At 48.2% G+C, this 15937-nt stretch overlaps 2 protein-coding genes across 28 annotated transcripts in view; one reads left to right on the top strand and one right to left on the bottom strand.

The window, feature by feature from the left end:
* Positions 1-12165, bottom strand: part of LOC134995451 (oocyte zinc finger protein XlCOF7.1-like) — a 163533-nt gene extending 151368 nt beyond the window's left edge. For 10 of the 11 annotated variants that reach the window (XR_010198287.1, XM_063951105.1, XM_063951096.1 and 7 more), the window contains exon 1: positions 12080-12165. The gene's annotated coding sequence lies outside the window, so the exon portion shown is untranslated. Of the gene's footprint in view, positions 1-10233; positions 10527-12079 lie in introns of those variants that run through there. The other variant, XM_063951094.1, reaches the window with a different exon arrangement.
* Positions 12166-12209: 44 nt separating this feature from the next.
* The window catches only part of LOC134995275 (zinc finger protein 436-like), a 213255-nt gene continuing 209527 nt past the window's right edge, over positions 12210-15937 (top strand). For 14 of the 17 annotated variants that reach the window (XM_063951078.1, XM_063951077.1, XM_063951086.1 and 11 more), the window contains exons 1-5: positions 12210-12298; positions 13932-14074; positions 14829-15014; positions 15216-15327; positions 15729-15829. In XM_063951078.1, coding sequence (XP_063807148.1) covers positions 13955-14074; positions 14829-15014; positions 15216-15327; positions 15729-15829 — 519 coding nt within the window. In that variant the 5' untranslated portion in view covers positions 12210-12298; positions 13932-13954. Of the gene's footprint in view, positions 12299-12833; positions 12898-13236; positions 13428-13931; positions 14075-14828; positions 15015-15215; positions 15328-15728; positions 15830-15937 lie in introns of those variants that run through there. The other 3 variants (XM_063951076.1, XM_063951075.1, XM_063951072.1) reach the window with 3 other exon arrangements.

The following is a 15937-nucleotide window of genomic DNA, read 5'->3' as shown; positions in this document are numbered from 1 at the left end:
ACACCCGCTAAGCCCCGACCCTGGTTTTTCATTGGTCCGCAGACCAGCCAGCACCTTTCAGTGGTGGCCATCGAGTGGTGCAAACCATTGATGGTTCACCATATATGGTACAAAAACTATCGATGGACACCTCACCGATGGCCATCCCTACTACACCATCTCTATTAGCCCACCAGCTTGTCATGTAAGTGAGGCCACGCCCCCAACCCAGCCACTTCCTGGATCTCCTGTTACCAGTGCGGAGACGCTGGGGAGATTAAGGCAGTCTCAATCAACAAACTAAGGTGATTAACTGCCGTGCAGGCCAAAGGGGTGAGCGGGGAGGAAGGGGCACCTGCTGTGAGCTGCTGCGCCACTGACAATAGCTGACAGCCAGCTGAGCCAGGAAGGGAGGAGGGAGCAAGACATCACACACAGCAGTTTGTCTGTGGTAGCGTCTAGATACCCTTCGTGGAGAGGACCTTTCCCATAAGCCCCTGGGTCCATGTCACCAACTATTTGGAATAGTCACCTGTGGCGAGAGAAGTGGAGCGAGACACCGAGCCCGAAGCATGACGAGCGAAGCAAGCCCGCGAGGGTACAGTGGTGCATAGATAACACAAAAGAGCCTCAGACAAACAGAGAATGGATAAAAGATTAAGGTGCTGTAAGGGCGGAAGTTCTCATCTGCCCACGGGGGAGAGTATTTTCGCTTTGCAAGTGTGCGAACGCCTGTGCAGCCGAGTGGTACAAAAACATTTTGTGCAAAACAAGACCAACCCTGTAGTTACTTATTCTGTGCGATGATTGCAGTGACAAAGGTCCTGGTATTGAAGTCAGATCCTTGCCCTGCAAACGCCTGGACATGCCTGCGTTTTCCCAAACACTCCCAGAAAATGGTCAGTTGACACCCATAAACGCCCTCTTCCTGTCAATCTCCTTGCGATCGGCTGTGTGAATGGAATCTTCGCTAGATCCAGTACACCGCAGCGATGCTCTTTGTGCCCGTATGACGCACGTGCGCATTGCGGCACATACGCAGTTTTGCCATTTTTTTACCTGATCACTGCGAAAATCGGAAGCGAGCAATCAACTCGGAATGACCCCCTAAGTCAGGAACATCAACCTGGGTTGTAGATTCCTCATCAGAAGCAACTGTATCAGTGTCTGACGGATCAGTATATTAGCCATCCTCATCGGAAGAATTATCTGAAATATTAATTAGTGGATTGTGAGGAAGAAATGGCCCGCTTAGATGATCCCTTGGCCCCAGAAGGGCGTAGGGTAGACTTTTGTTTAACCAAGGATTGATTTAAATTGTTGTAATTGGTTAGACAGGGTATCCGCCCAGGGCGATTAACTACAGGGACAATATGTGGCTGTAATGGCACAGGAGGTCCCAAAGGGGATGAAAGGCATGTTACAAGCGTAGTCAGCATACTTGAAAACGCTGCCCAAGGTGGGTCCTGATTGGCCACAGGTGCTGCGAGCTGACCTGAAGGAGTCTGGCACCCAGTGCCTGAACCCTCAGCTAAAACTTGAGGTGACTGAAAAACAGTGAAAAATACAACCAGTATATCCTGTGAAGCACTATACAGCGGTGGCCACAATTGCGGACACTTTTTGAAATTTTTATGTTTTTCAACTTCGAATGCTTATTAAAACTGTTACACTTCACGCAGTGCAATGTTCGATATATCAAATGAAAGGAAATTTAATGCTGAATTCACCACAATAAACAAATATTTGCACTACAAGGAAAGTTATGCAGTGAAAACAACACTTAGGGTGGAAATCCCTGTGTACTTATGATGACATTGTCCGATCAGTATTTCGTTGGGTATCCTTTATATTTATTGGATGGACGCCTCAGATGTACCAGTTTTTTCAAACGGAACCACAAATGTTCTATGGGGTGCAGGTCTGGGCTGTTTCCTGGCCATCCCAGCACCTGTATGTCATTCTCCGCGAACCACTGTTTGCATATCCGTGCAGAGTGGCAGGGAGCTGAATCCTGCTGGGGGAAAAATGGGGCATTATCTGGAAAAAGATCCCTGATAGAAGGTAGAAGTTTGCGCTGTAGGGTGGTGTCAATGTACTTTCTGCTGTTCAGTGTGCCATCGATGACATGAAGGTGGCCTACAGCATCTGCTGTCGTACATGCCCAGATCATAACACTTGTAGGATTCGTTGTTGTGGCTTGAATGCAATCTGGATGTACCTATTCCCCAATGCGACGTCTCACATATTTTCTCCCATCACTACCAAATATCGACATCTTAGTTTCGTCACTCCATATCACTTGTTTCCACTGACCTTCTGTCCATGCAATGTGTTCTTTTGCCCACTGTATTCGTTTCTGCCGCTGCTTTTTATTCAGGAATGTTTTTTTTCCGGGGAATCCTACTTTCTCTGACGTCCTAGCGGATGCTGGGGACTCCGTCAGGACCATGGGGAATAGCGGCTCCGCAGGAGACAGGGCACAAAAGTAAAAGCTTTAGGATCAGGTGGTGTGCACTGGCTCCTCCCCCTATGACCCTCCTCCAAGCCTCAGTTAGATTTTTGTGCCCGGCCGAGAAGGGTGCAATCTAGGTGGCTCTCCTAAAGAGCTGCTTAGAGTAAAAGTTTTGTTAGGTTTTTTATTTTCAGTGAGTCCTGCTGGCAACAGGCTCACTGCATCGAGGGACTTAGGGGAGAGAAGTGAACTCACCTGCGTGCAGGATGGATTGGCTTCTTAGGCTACTGGACACCATTAGCTCCAGAGGGAGTCGGAACACAGGTCTCACCCTGGGGTTCGTCCCGGAGCCGCGCCGCCGACCCCCTTGCAGATGCCGAAAAGTGAAGAGGTCCAGAAACCGGCGGCAGAAGACTTTTCAGTCTTCATAAGGTAGCGCACAGCACTGCAGCTGTGCGCCATTGTTGTCAGCACACTTCATAGCAGCGGTCACTGAGGGTGCAGGGCGCTGGGGGGGGCGCCCTGGGCAGCAATGATAGTACCTTATTCTGGCTAAAAATACATCACATATAGCCCCTGGGGGCTATATGGATGTATTTAACCCCTGCCAGGTCTCAGAAAAACGGGAGAAGAAGCCCGCCGAAAAGGGGGCGGGGCCTATTCTCCTCAGCACACAGCGCCATTTTCCCTCACAGAAATGCTGGTGGGAAGGCTCCCAGGCTCTCCCCTGCACTGCACTACAGAAACAGGGTTAAAACAGAGAGGGGGGGCACTTATTTGGCGATATGACTATATATATTAAAATGCTATAAGGGAAAAACACTTATATAAAGGTTGTCCCTGTATAATTATAGCGTTTTTGGTGTGTGCTGGCAAACTCTCCCTCTGTCTCCCCAAAGGGCTAGTGGGGTCCTGTCCTCTATCAGAGCATTCCCTGTGTGTGTGCTGTGTGTCGGTACGTGTGTGTCGACATGTATGAGGACGATGTTGGTGAGGAGGCGGAGCAATTGCCTGTAATGGTGATGTCACTCTCTAGGGAGTCGACACCGGAATGGATGGCTTATTTAAGGAATTACGTGATAATGTCAACACGCTGCAAGGTCGGTTGACGACATGAGACGGCCGGCAAACCAATTAGTACCTGTCCAGGCGTCTCAAACACCGTCAGGGGCGTTAAAACGTCCTTTTACCTCAGTCGGTCGACACAGACACGGACACTGACTCCAGTGTCGACGGTGAAGAAACAAACGTATTTTCCTTTAGGGCCACACGTTACTTGTTAAGGGCAATGAAGGAGGTGTTACATATTTCTGATACTACAAGTACCACAAAAAAGGGTATTATGTGGAGTGTGAAAAAACTACCTGTAATTTTTCCTGAATCAGATAAATTAAATGAAGTGTGTGATGATGCGTGGGTTTCCCCCGATAGAAAATTATTGGCGGTATACCCTTTCCCGCCAGAAGTTAGGGCGCGTTGGGAAACACCCCTTAGGGTGGATAAGGCGCTCACACGCTTATCAAAACAAGTGGCGGTACCGTCTCCAGATAGGGCCGCCCTCAAGGAGCCAGCTGATAGGAGGCTGGAAAATATCCTAAAAAGTATATACACACATACTGGTGTTATACTGCGACCAGCGATCGCCTCAGCCTGGATGTGCAGCGCTGGGGTGGCTTGGTCGGATTCCCTGACTGAAAATATTGATACCCTTGACAGGGACAGTATTTTATTGACTATAGAGCATTTAAAGGATGCATTTCTATATATGCGAGATGCACAGAGGGATATTTGCACTCTGGCATCAAGAGTAAGTGCGATGTCCATATCTGCCAGAAGTTGTTTATGGACACGACAGTGGTCAGGTGATGCAGATTCCAAACGGCACATGGAAGTATTGCCGTATAAAGGAGAAAAAGACAACGTCTTTTCAGCCTCAGTCCTTTCGTCCCCATAAGGGCAAGCGGGCAAAAGGCCAGTCATATCTGCCATGGGATAGAGGAAAGGGAAGAAGACTGCAGCAGGCAGCCCATTCCCAGAAACAGAAGCCCTCCACCGCTTCTGCCAAGTCCTCAGCATGACGCTGGGGCCGTACAAGCGGACTCAGGTGCGGTGGGGGGGGTCGTCTCAAGAGTTTCAGCACGCAGTGGGCTCACTCGCAAGTGGACCCCTGGATCCTACAAGTAGTATCCCAGGGGTACAGATTGGAAATTCGAGACGTCTCCCCCTCGCAGGTTCCTGAAGTCTGCTTTACCAACGTCTCCCTCCGACAGGGAGGCAGTAGTGGAAACAATTCACAAGCTGTATTCCCAGCAGGTGATAATCAAAGTACCCCTCCTACAACAAGGAAAGGGGTATTATTCCACACTATATTGTGGTACTGAAGCCAGACGGCTCGGTGAGACCTATTCTAAATCTGAAATAGTTGAACACTTACATACAAAGGTTCAAATCAAGATGGAGTCACTCAGAGCAGTGATAGCGAACCAGGAAGAAGGGGACTATATGGTGTCCCGGGACATCAGGGATGCTTACCTCCATGTCCCAATTTGCCCTTCTCACCAAGGGTACCTCAGGTTCGTGGTACAGAACTGTCACTATCAGTTTTAGACGCTGCCGGTTGGATTGTCCACGGCACCCCGGGTCCTTACCAAGGTAATGGCCGAAATGATGATTCTTCTTCAAAGAAAATGGACGATCTCCTGATAGGGGCAAGGTCCAGAGAACAGTTGGAGGTCGGAGTAGCACTATCTCAAGTAGTTCTACGACAGCACGGGTGGATTCTAAATATTCCAAAACCGCAGCTGTTTCCGACGACACGTCTGCTGTTCCTAGGGATGATTCTGGACACAGTCCAGAAAAAGGTGTTTCTCCCGGAGAAGAAAGCCAGGGAGTTATCCGAGCTAGTCAGGAACCTCCTAAAACCAGGAAAAGTGTCAGTGCATCATTGCACAAGGGTCCTGGGAAAAATGGTGGCTTCTTACGAAGCGATTCCATTCGGTAGATTTCACGCAAGAACTTTTCAGTGGGATCTGCTGGAAAAATGGTCCGGATCGCATCTTCAGATGCATCAGCGGATAACCCTGTCTCCAAGGACAAGGGTGTTTCTTCTGCGGTGGCTGCAGAGTGCTCATCTACTAAAGGGCCGCAGACTCGGCATTCAGGACTGGGTCCTGGTGACCACGGATGCCAGCCTGAGAGGCTGGGGAGCCGTCACACAGGGAAAAAATTTCCAGGGAGTGTGATCAAGTCTGGAGACTTCTCTCCACATAAATATACTGGAGCTAAGGGCAATTTACAATGTTCTAAGCTTAGCAAGACCTCTGCTTCAAGGTCAGCCGGTATTGATCCAGTGGGACAACATCACGGCAGTCGCCCACGTAAACAGACAGGGCGGCACAAGAAGCAGGAGGGCAATGGCAGAAACTGCAAGGATTCTTCGCTGGGCGAAAAATCATGTGATAGCACTGTCAGCAGTGTTCATTCCGGGAGTGGACAACTGGGAAGCAGACTTCCTCAGCAGGCACGACCTCCACCCGGGAGAGTGGGGACTTCATCGGGAAGTATTCCACATGATTGTGAACCGTTGGGAAAGACCAAAGGTGGACATGATGGCGTCCCGCCTGAACAAAAAACTGGACAGGTATTGCGCCAGGTCAAGAGACCCTCAAGCAATATCTGTGGACGTTCTGGTAACACTGTGGGTGTACCAGTCGGTGTATGTGTTCCCTCCTCTGCTTCTCATAACCAAGGTACTGAGAATTATAAGACGTAGAGGAGTAAGAACTATACTCGTGGCTCCGGATTGGCCAAGAAGGACGTGGCACCCGGAACTTCAAGAAATGCTCACAGAGGACTCATGGCCTCTGCCGCTAAGAAGGGACTTGCTTCAGCAAGTACCAGGTCTGTTCCAAGACTTACCGCGGCTGCGTTTGACGGCATGGCGGTGGAACGCCAGATCCTAAGGGAAAAAGGCATTCCGGAAGAGGTCATTCCTACCCTGGTCAAAGCCAGGAAGGAGGTGACCGCAAAACATTATCACCACATGTGGCGAAAATATGTTGCGTGGTGTGAGGCCTGGAAGGCCCCACGAAGAAATTTCAACTCGGTCGATTCCTGCATTTCCTGCAAACAGGAGTGTCTATGGGCCTCAAATTGGGGTCCATTTAGGTTCAAATTTCGGCCCTGTAAATTTTCTTCCAGAAAGAATTGGCTTCAGTTCCTGAAGTCCAGAAGTTTGTCAAGGGAGTATTGCATATACAACCCCCTTTTTGTGCCTCCAGTGGCACTGTGGGATCTCAACGTAGTTCTGGGATTCCTCAAATCACATTTTAAACCGCTCAAATCTGTGGATTTGAAATATCTCACATGGAAAGTGACCATGCTGTTGGCCCTGGCCTCGGCCAGGCGAGTGTCAGGAATTGGCGGCTTTGTCTCACAAAAGCCATATCTGATTGTCCATTCGGACAGGGCAGAACTGCGGACTCGTCCCCAGTTTCTTCCTAAGGTGGTGTCAGCGTTTCACCTGAACCAGCTTATTGTGGTACCTGCGGCTACTAGGGACTTGGAGGACTCCAAGTTGCTAGATGTTGTCAGGGCCCTGAAAATATAGGTTTCCAGGACGGCTGGAGTCAGGAAAACTGACTCGCTGTTATCCTGTATGCACCCAACAAACTGGGTGCTCTTGCTTCTAAGCAGACGATTGCTAGTTGGATTTGTAGCACATTTCAACTTGCACATTCTGTGGCAGGCCTGCCACAGCCTAAATCTGTCAAGGCCCATTCCACAAGGAAGGTGGGCTCATCCTGGGCGGCTGCCCGAGGGGTCTCGGCATTACAACTCTGCCGAGCAGCTACGTGGTCGGGGGAGAACACGTTTGTAAAATTCTACAAATTTGATACCCTGGCTAAAGAGGACCTGGAGTTCTCTCATTCGGTGCTGCAGAGTCATCCGCACTCTCCCGCCCGTTTGGGAGCTTTGGTATAATCCCCATGGTCCTGACGGAGTCCCCAGCATCCACTAGGACGTCAGAGAAAATAAGATTTTACTTACCGATAAATCTATTTCTCGTAGTCCGTAGTGGATGCTGGGCGCCCATCCCAAGTGCGGATTGTCTGCAATACTTGTACATAGTTATTGTTACAAAAATCGGGTTATTATTGTTGTGAGCCATCTTTTCAGAGGCTCCGCTGTTATCATGCTGTTAACTGGGTTCAGATCACAGGTTGTACAGTGTGATTGGTGTGGCTGGTAGGAGTCTTACCCGGGATTCAAAATCCTTCCTTATTGTGTACGCTCGTCCGGGCACAGTATCCTAACTGAGGCTTGGAGGAGGGTCATAGGGGGAGGAGCCAGTGCACACCACCTGATCCTAAAGCTTTTACTTTTGTGCCCTGTCTCCTGCGGAGCCGCTATTCCCCATGGTCCTGACGGAGTCCCCAGCATCCACTACGGACTACGAGAAATAGATTTATCGGTAAGTAAAATCTTATTTTTTAGGCCAACCTCCGTTAGGCTTCTCCGTACCGTTCTTGCACTGACAAAAACCACCAGTTGCACTCCGTTCATTGCTAATGGCCGCAGATGACATCCATCTGTCCCTGACGCAAATTCGTTTTATTCTCCTATCATCAACAGCTGTTGTGCACTTTTTCTGGGCTTTTCCTTCTTTGTTTTGTATAGATTGTGTTTCCTCATAGCCTAAATAAAACTTTCGTACTCCTGATGTTGTCACATTCCCACCAACTTCTCTCGCAATTTCTGCATACGAAAGACCATTTACACATAACACCACAATCCTTCCTGGGTGACACTGTTGTATTTATTTTTTACACAGTCAACGGCACTAAACAATGCACACAAACATCCAACCGTAATTGCACTTCAGTAACCAACTTTATTCTGCAAAAAGAAACAGCCAAACTGACCTTTCCCACCTTTGAACATGATCTTGCACCTGCTCATAAATGACAGTCCTCACAACGACGATTCCGATTGGCTGGTAGTAGCTGTTACTACAATATGCTTCTTGAATCTCACGCATCTGTGCTTCTATGTCTGACTGAAAGTAGCATAACTTCCCTTGTAATCCAAATATTTGATCTATGTTTATTGTGTTGAATTTAGCACTAAATTTCCTTTCATTTCATATATGAATCATTGCACTGCGTGAAGTGAAACAGTTTTTATAAGCATTCAAAGTTGAAAAACAATTAACATTTCAAAAAGTGTCCGCAATTTTGCCCACCACTGTATATTTATTACATGAGACCCGGACGCACTTGGCCCACCAGAGTACAGAATATAGTGATAGCAAGTAGTGTGATACACAAGAATGGAATCCACACAGCAGCTACAGGCACACTCAGTCACATGTACAATGCAGAAATGATTACATATAAACAATAAAACTGCACTGGACTAGTATAACTACATATAGATATGTATGTATACAGATATAACAATGCACAGTAACTACTGGATGTATATCACAATACTTGTACTAAATATTCAGCAGTACACTTGTTCTTAACCAACACTGTCTAAAATGACATGTAGAATACTCAAGTGACCTGTAAATGCACAGCGCTGATGAGACAGGCGGCTTTACAGAGGAGACATTGTCCAGCAGTCCCAGAGATCAGCCCATCTAGTAGTAAAAATGGCACCAAAATCTCTGTCAGGGACTGAGGGAGAGAGAAATGCAGCTCCAGGGCGGGACACCAGCAGTAGATGGTGGCCGGAGCTGGGGGAGGGACTACAGGTAAGCGCCTTATCCCCTATGCTGGACTTCATACTACTGTATGGAGCCTATTGCAAATGGATTTTAGTAAATCTGACCTGTGCTCTCTGCCCTGGTGGATATAGTGGGGTCCCTGTGCAGCACAGTGTCCACATCAGCGGCACGGTCCATCTCCTGGAACCGCGTCGGATCGTGAGTTACCGGCGGGTCCCACCTGGGGGACCCTCTTACCTCCTCCCCGTAGTGCAGTCACGCGATCCTGGAGAGGGCAGTGGTGGTGTGCTTAGAAACCGTTGCGCCTCCGCTGCAAGTACCTGGGAACCCGGCCGCGGGAGTATGCAGCGCCGCTGAGGGAGGTGATGGAGACGCAACACAGAATGTCATAAAGACATATAAAGTGCTGTGGCCCTTGAAGTCTTCTAAAACGCTCCTTTCAGGGCTGCCTAGCACAGCCCCACCTGTTAGTGACCTGCTCTGCAGGCACCAACTTATAAACTGAGCTCCAGTACCTGGAGGCGGGGTTATAGAGGAGGCGGTGCAATGCATCCTGGGAGCAGTCAAAGCTTTAGCCCAGGCATGTCAAACTCATGGTCATCCAGCTGTTGTAAAACTACAAATCCCAGCATGCTTTACCAGCTGATCAGTGGAAGGTATGCTGGAAAAGCATGCTGGGACTTGTAGTTTCACAACAGCTGGAGGGCCACGAGTTTGACATGCCTGCTTTAGCCTGTTGGTGCCTCGGATCAAGATCCAACTCTACACCCCAGTGTTATTCCTTGTGGAATACCAGTGTACCTCGCTGCAGAAATATATTTTCACACACCCCCCTACACACACACAATTAACAGCCTTACACATATCGCCCACAGTAGTGTTCCTTACACATAATGGTGGTCATTCAGAGTTGATCGCACGTAGCAACTTTGTGCTGCTCGTGCGGACAACTAGACGCCGCCTATGGGGGAGTGTATTTTAGCATAGCAGGGCTGCGATCGCTTGGGCAGCCTTCCTATGCTAAAAAAGTTTCCTGCAAAACAAGACCAGGGTCAGACCTACTTACCCTGTGCGACGGATCAAACGACGAAGGTCCCGGGATTGACGTCAGCCATCTGCCCTCCAAACGCCTGGACACACCTGTGTTCGGATCTCCACGCCCGGAAAACGGTGAGTCGACGCCCCGGAACGCATCCTCGCTGTCAATCTTCTTGTGATCGCGCTAGCGATCACTTTCTTCTTTGTTCTAGCCGTCACCGCGCAATGAAGCGCGTGCGCATTGCACCCGCCGCGCATGCAGTTCCGACCCGTTCGCACCGCAGTGAAGAACCTCTGCATGCGAACGGGTCGGAATGACCCCCAATGTCTCCAGTATAGTGTCAGATACACATAATGACCCCAGTAGTGCAGTGGCAGCTACATACACCCCCAGTAGTGCCAAATATACATATGCCCCCCAGTAGTGCAGTGCTAGATACACATTATATGCCCCCATGGATAGTGTAGTGTTAGTGGAATGGGTAGTGTTAGTGGAATGGATAGTGTTAGTGGAATGGATAGTGTTAGTGGAATGGATGGATAGTGTTAGTGGGATGAATAGTGTTAGCGGGATGAATAGTGTTAGCGGGATGAATAGTGTTAGCGGGATGAATGGATAGTGTTAGTGGAATGGGTAGTGTTAGTGGAATGGGTAGTGTTAGTGGAATGGATAATGTAGTGTTAGTGGAATGGATAATGTAGTGTTAGTGGAATGGGTAGTGTTAGTGGAATGGATAATGTAGTGTTAGTGGAATGGGTAGTGTTAGTGGAATGGATAATGTAGTGTTAGTGGAATGGGTAGTGTTAGTGGAATGGATAATGTAGTGTTAGTGGAATGGGTAGTGTTAGTGGAATGGATAATGTAGTGTTAGTGGAATGGGTAGTGTTAGTGGAATGGATAGTGTAGTGTTAGTGGAATGGATAGTGTTAGTGGAATGGATAGTGTAGTGTTAGTGGAATGGATAGTGTTAGTGGAATGGATAATGTAGTGTTAGTGGAATGGATAGTGTTAGTGGAATGGATAATGTAGTGTTAGTGGAATGGATAGTGTTAGTGGAATGGATAGTGTTAGTGGAATGGGTAGTGTTAGTGGAATGGATAATGTAGTGTTAGTGGAATGGATAGTGTTAGTGGAATGGATAATGTAGTGTTAGTGGAATGGATAGTGTTAGTGGAATGGATAGTGTAGTGTTAGTGGAATGGATAGTGTTAGTGGAATGGATAATGTAGTGTTAGTGGAATGGATAGTGTTAGTGGAATGGATAATGTAGTGTTAGTGGAATGGATAGTGTTAGTGGAATGGATAGTGTTAGTGGAATGGATAGTGTAGTGTTAGTGGAATGGATAATGTAGTGTTAGTGGAATGGGTAGTGTTAGTGGAATGGATAATGTAGTGTTAGTGGAATGGGTAGTGTTAGTGGAATGGATAATGTAGTTAGTGGAATGGATAGTGTAGTGTTAGTGGAATGGATAGTGTTAGTGGAATGGATAATGTAGTGTTAGTGGAATGGATAGTGTTAGTGGAATGGATAGTGTTAGTGGAATGGATAATGTAGTGTTAGTGGAATGGATAGTGTTAGTGGAATGGATAGTGTTAGTGGAATGGATAGTGTTAGTGGAATGGATAGTGTTAGTGGAATGGATAATGTAGTGTTAGTGGAATGGATAATGTAGTGTTAGTGGAATGGGTAGTGTTAGTGGAATGGATAATGTAGTGTTAGTGGAATGGGTAGTGTTAGTGGAATGGATAGTGTAGTGGAATGGATAGTGTAGTGGTAGTGGAATGAATAGTGTAGTGGTAGTGGAATGGATAGTGTAGTGTTAGTGGAATGGATAGTGTTAGTGGAATGGATAGTGTAGTGGTTTGCACTTACACCTTCCACAACGGTTTTCTGCTGGGTTAAGGGACGGACACTCCCCCGACTCCCCCTCGTGGCTTATTGGCTGATCTCCGCTGCAGCACCGCCTCCTCCGGCTCACAGGAAGTGCGGGAGGGTTGCCCTGGATACTAGCCCGGCACCTCCTTCTTCAGCGCTGCCACAGGCTCCGGAGCTCCCGTTGCACTGCCGGGTGACAAGGCCGTCTACACCGCGGTAGGTCTGGAGAGCCGCCCGCCTCCTCAGTCCCCCCTTCTGTCACTGCGGGCAGCGGGGTTGTGCCCTGCTCTGGCCACACCGCCTCAGCCGCGGTAATGTCTCCAGCGCAGCTCTCCTCAGCGGCGGCACTGCGGTGTCAGGGGGATCACAGCCGGTCAGCGGCGGGGCGCGCTCTTATATCCTCTCTGAGGGTGGCACGCGAGTCTCCCCTCTGCACACGGCCCCCCTACCAGCAGGCTCTATGTTCCCTTCGTGATCAGGAACAGGACGTGACATCAGGAGAGGGCAGAGGAGAACTTCCGCCCTTACAGCGCCTTAATCTTTTATCCATTCTCCGTTTGACGTTATTTTGTTTTATCTGTGCACCATTGTACCCTTCCAGCTCGCCAAGCGACAGGCCTCAGTGTCTCGCTCGGCTCCCCACAGTTATTGGCGACATGGACCCAGGGGCTTATGGGAATGGTCCCCTCCACAAAGGTAGTGCCTAGCTACCCTTCATGGAGAGGACCTTTCCCATAAGGCCCTGGGTCCATATCACCAACTATTTGGAATAGTAACCTGTGGCGAGCGGAGCGAGATACCAAGCCCGAAGCGTGGTGAGCGTCCAATGGTGCAGAGATGATGCAAAATAACCTCAAACAAACGGAGAACGGATAAAGCATTATGGTAGATGCTAGAATCAAGTGGGCTGAAGGACCTCTGATGTCAGGGGGAGGAGCTAGGCCAGCGGGATAGTTCTTCTACTATCCATGTCACCAACTAATCCTTCTGGTAACCTGGTGGCAAGCAGAGCGATCCACTATGCCCGATGCGTGGTGAGCGAAAGCGAGCCTGCGAGAGTACATTTCGGGTATCTGTTCAGCCATGGCTCCTCCCCTGGTGACGTCAACTTGGTTTTAGACCTAACCAAAACATTATGGTGTTGTAACGGCGGAAGCTTCCTCCTGCCTTCTCGTGCTGTCACTTCCTGTTCCTGATCACGAAAGGATAGATAGATATAAACAATACTCTCTCTCTCTGCGCTGTTTGAGTATAACTAATGTGGTGATACAGATTTATGACTGGCAGCCTAATTCACCTAAGTTCCTTGCTAGGAGGAACTGATAAAAGAAATATACAACAATAGGTGAGCTGGCGCCTGAGGGTTGGGTCAATACCCTGTGTTACAAAAGACACTTATGATCTACACCTTTTAAGAGTCAAACTGTGGTGGAGCATGTTCCATCATAAAATTTATTATATATACATAAAAACAAGTTCAAAGTCCATGGTTCATTTGTAAAAGGAGTAATAAGTCGCTCCACACTTGGTGTATTTCCGTTTAAGATGTCGAGGACAATAGTAGGTGAATCTCTACAGTCTCCTCTATTTCTTCAATGTGTATTCAGAGGTGACATCATAAAGGAAGAACAAGATTACCCTTATTATTTATATATAATATAATAAAGCCTGACGACAGTGGGGTGCCACTGAAACGTTGCTCTACTCTAATGCTGTGGTTGTGATTATTGAAATTTGCCGTGAGTGCCACGTTGTTCTCCTTTGCTATATATATATGTGTGTATATAAAACCCTCTAGCAAAAATGTAAATGTATGGAGCTGACTGAACATTTCATTTCCTTCCCTTAGGAGACGTCACCTGAAGACCAGACATGGAGGTCCAGTTCCTGGAACATATCCGGCACTCGTTACTGATTGACAAAAACAAAGACCTGATCATAGACAAGCTGCTGAGTCTCACCATGGAGATTATCTGTCTGCTGACTAGAGAGGTGAGAGGCGCTAGATACCTCACTGTTCTATATACAAGCAGAACTACAGGGGCACAGTGCCCGGGATAGTAGCAGCTGGCATTCTTTCCATTATAGTGCACCTCTTGTCTGTATACCATGCAGGCAGCCATTTTGTGGTCTGAACAAGCACCTATTATAATGTAACCCATCAATTCACTATGAATGGGTGACAGCTCTGAGGTGCAAGGCACCAAGTGTCAGATATGCCTCATGTCTCTGTGATGTCACTGGTGCATAGCTGACTGGCGACATTCTCATAAATAGTAATTCAGATCCCCAGTTGGCTACTTCCATCATGTGTGGGCAGTCGGTGTACTGTAAGACGCACTTCTTCCTCCCACCATGTTAGTTGTACAGCACACAGTACAGGTCGCTGCCATTTCCCTGTCCGTCTTTCACTTTCTTCTGTGTCTGGCTATAAGAGGCGTCACTTTCCTGTCACACGTCTGTTATACACGACAAGTCTTCTTCAGGGGTTTATGCTATAAAGTGACATTTCCCCACAGAGATACAGCAGTGGCCCCCAGGAATTGTGGGTAGGAGCAGGCAGATCCCTCTGTGTGTGTCTTCTGACTCTTATGGTTACAGCCATATATACACACAGCCTGTGTTACACAGAGATAGTGCAGGGCTGCTATTCCGCCTATATACAGCTGGGATTAGCTTGCTGTATATGAGGATATTACTGTATTATATACATAGGGCGGCATCTTACATATTGGTGCTCTCATAGGATTTCATTGTTGTGAGAAAGTCGGGTGACCAGGTGACAGACATCAGCGGCCCCCCTGTGTCAGACAGAAGCAGCGGCACCCAGAGCCCAAACCCGGAGGCTCCGCCTCATGCACCAACAGGAGAGAGGAACCGTGACAGGAATATCCAGCCACCTACTGAGGTATATCACAGAGAGACAGGAAAGGTGAGCGCTCTCATTGTACATATAGCTGTATATTCCCAGGGAGAACGCTGTTTGTTTTTTTGTTTTGTAATAATTGCTATAAGGTCGTTTGGTGACTGATTTATGTTGTGCTAAAGTGTGACAATACTGATACATCACTGGAGCACTGGTGATTGGTCAGGACACACTCGGTAATTGATCCCTTGCTCTCCTACGCTGCAGGTGCCTGGAAAGTGTAACAATATGGAGGTCTCATTCTCGGTGACAGAGTGGGACTATTCAGACGAACACAGGGACATTGTAATGGACCCTCCGCAGCTGCCTGACTCAGAGGGTAAGAGGACATCTCTCAGGTGCATGGTTCTATCCTGCTCAATCCAGTTACATATCTCCGCCTCTCTACCGGCTGTTTGGCAGTTACTAATCACTGTAGTTGGGACCTAATTGGCCTCCATTCTTTTTGCATTTGGGTCCAAAGTGACTTCAAATTCCATTTGACATCTGATCACGATCTTTTGGATGCTGGGGGCTGGTGGAAGGTTGGATGATAAATTCTTCCCCCAGTGTCACTGGTCATGGTGACCCTCGGGGGTGACATCCCACCCAGATACATGTAACGGTGCAGGGCTGTGATTTACACCCGAGCCCTAGTGACAGGTGACCCTGTGCAGTGATATGTTCTGCTGGTATTACTAAGCATTGCTATATGGCTGTCATTGTCTGTTCTCCCCGCAGGTGAGTGTAGCTCTAGAAGCCCCCCAGGACGATGTGAGACCCCTCTGTACTCTGGGGAGTATATAAAGGAAGAGAACCGGATTGTCATAGAGGATTATCAGGTAGCGGGACTGGCTGCATTGTCTCTTCTGTATTATGTTACTCTCATATCCTTATCCTGTGTATCCTCCTGATATAGACGCTCGGTGTAATAATATTTATGTCCCTGT

This window comes from Pseudophryne corroboree, chromosome 2, assembly GCF_028390025.1.
Source record: "Pseudophryne corroboree isolate aPseCor3 chromosome 2, aPseCor3.hap2, whole genome shotgun sequence".
NCBI classification, from domain to species: Eukaryota; Metazoa; Chordata; class Amphibia; order Anura; family Myobatrachidae; genus Pseudophryne; species Pseudophryne corroboree.
This window is presented reverse-complemented; position numbering and strand designations above follow the sequence as displayed.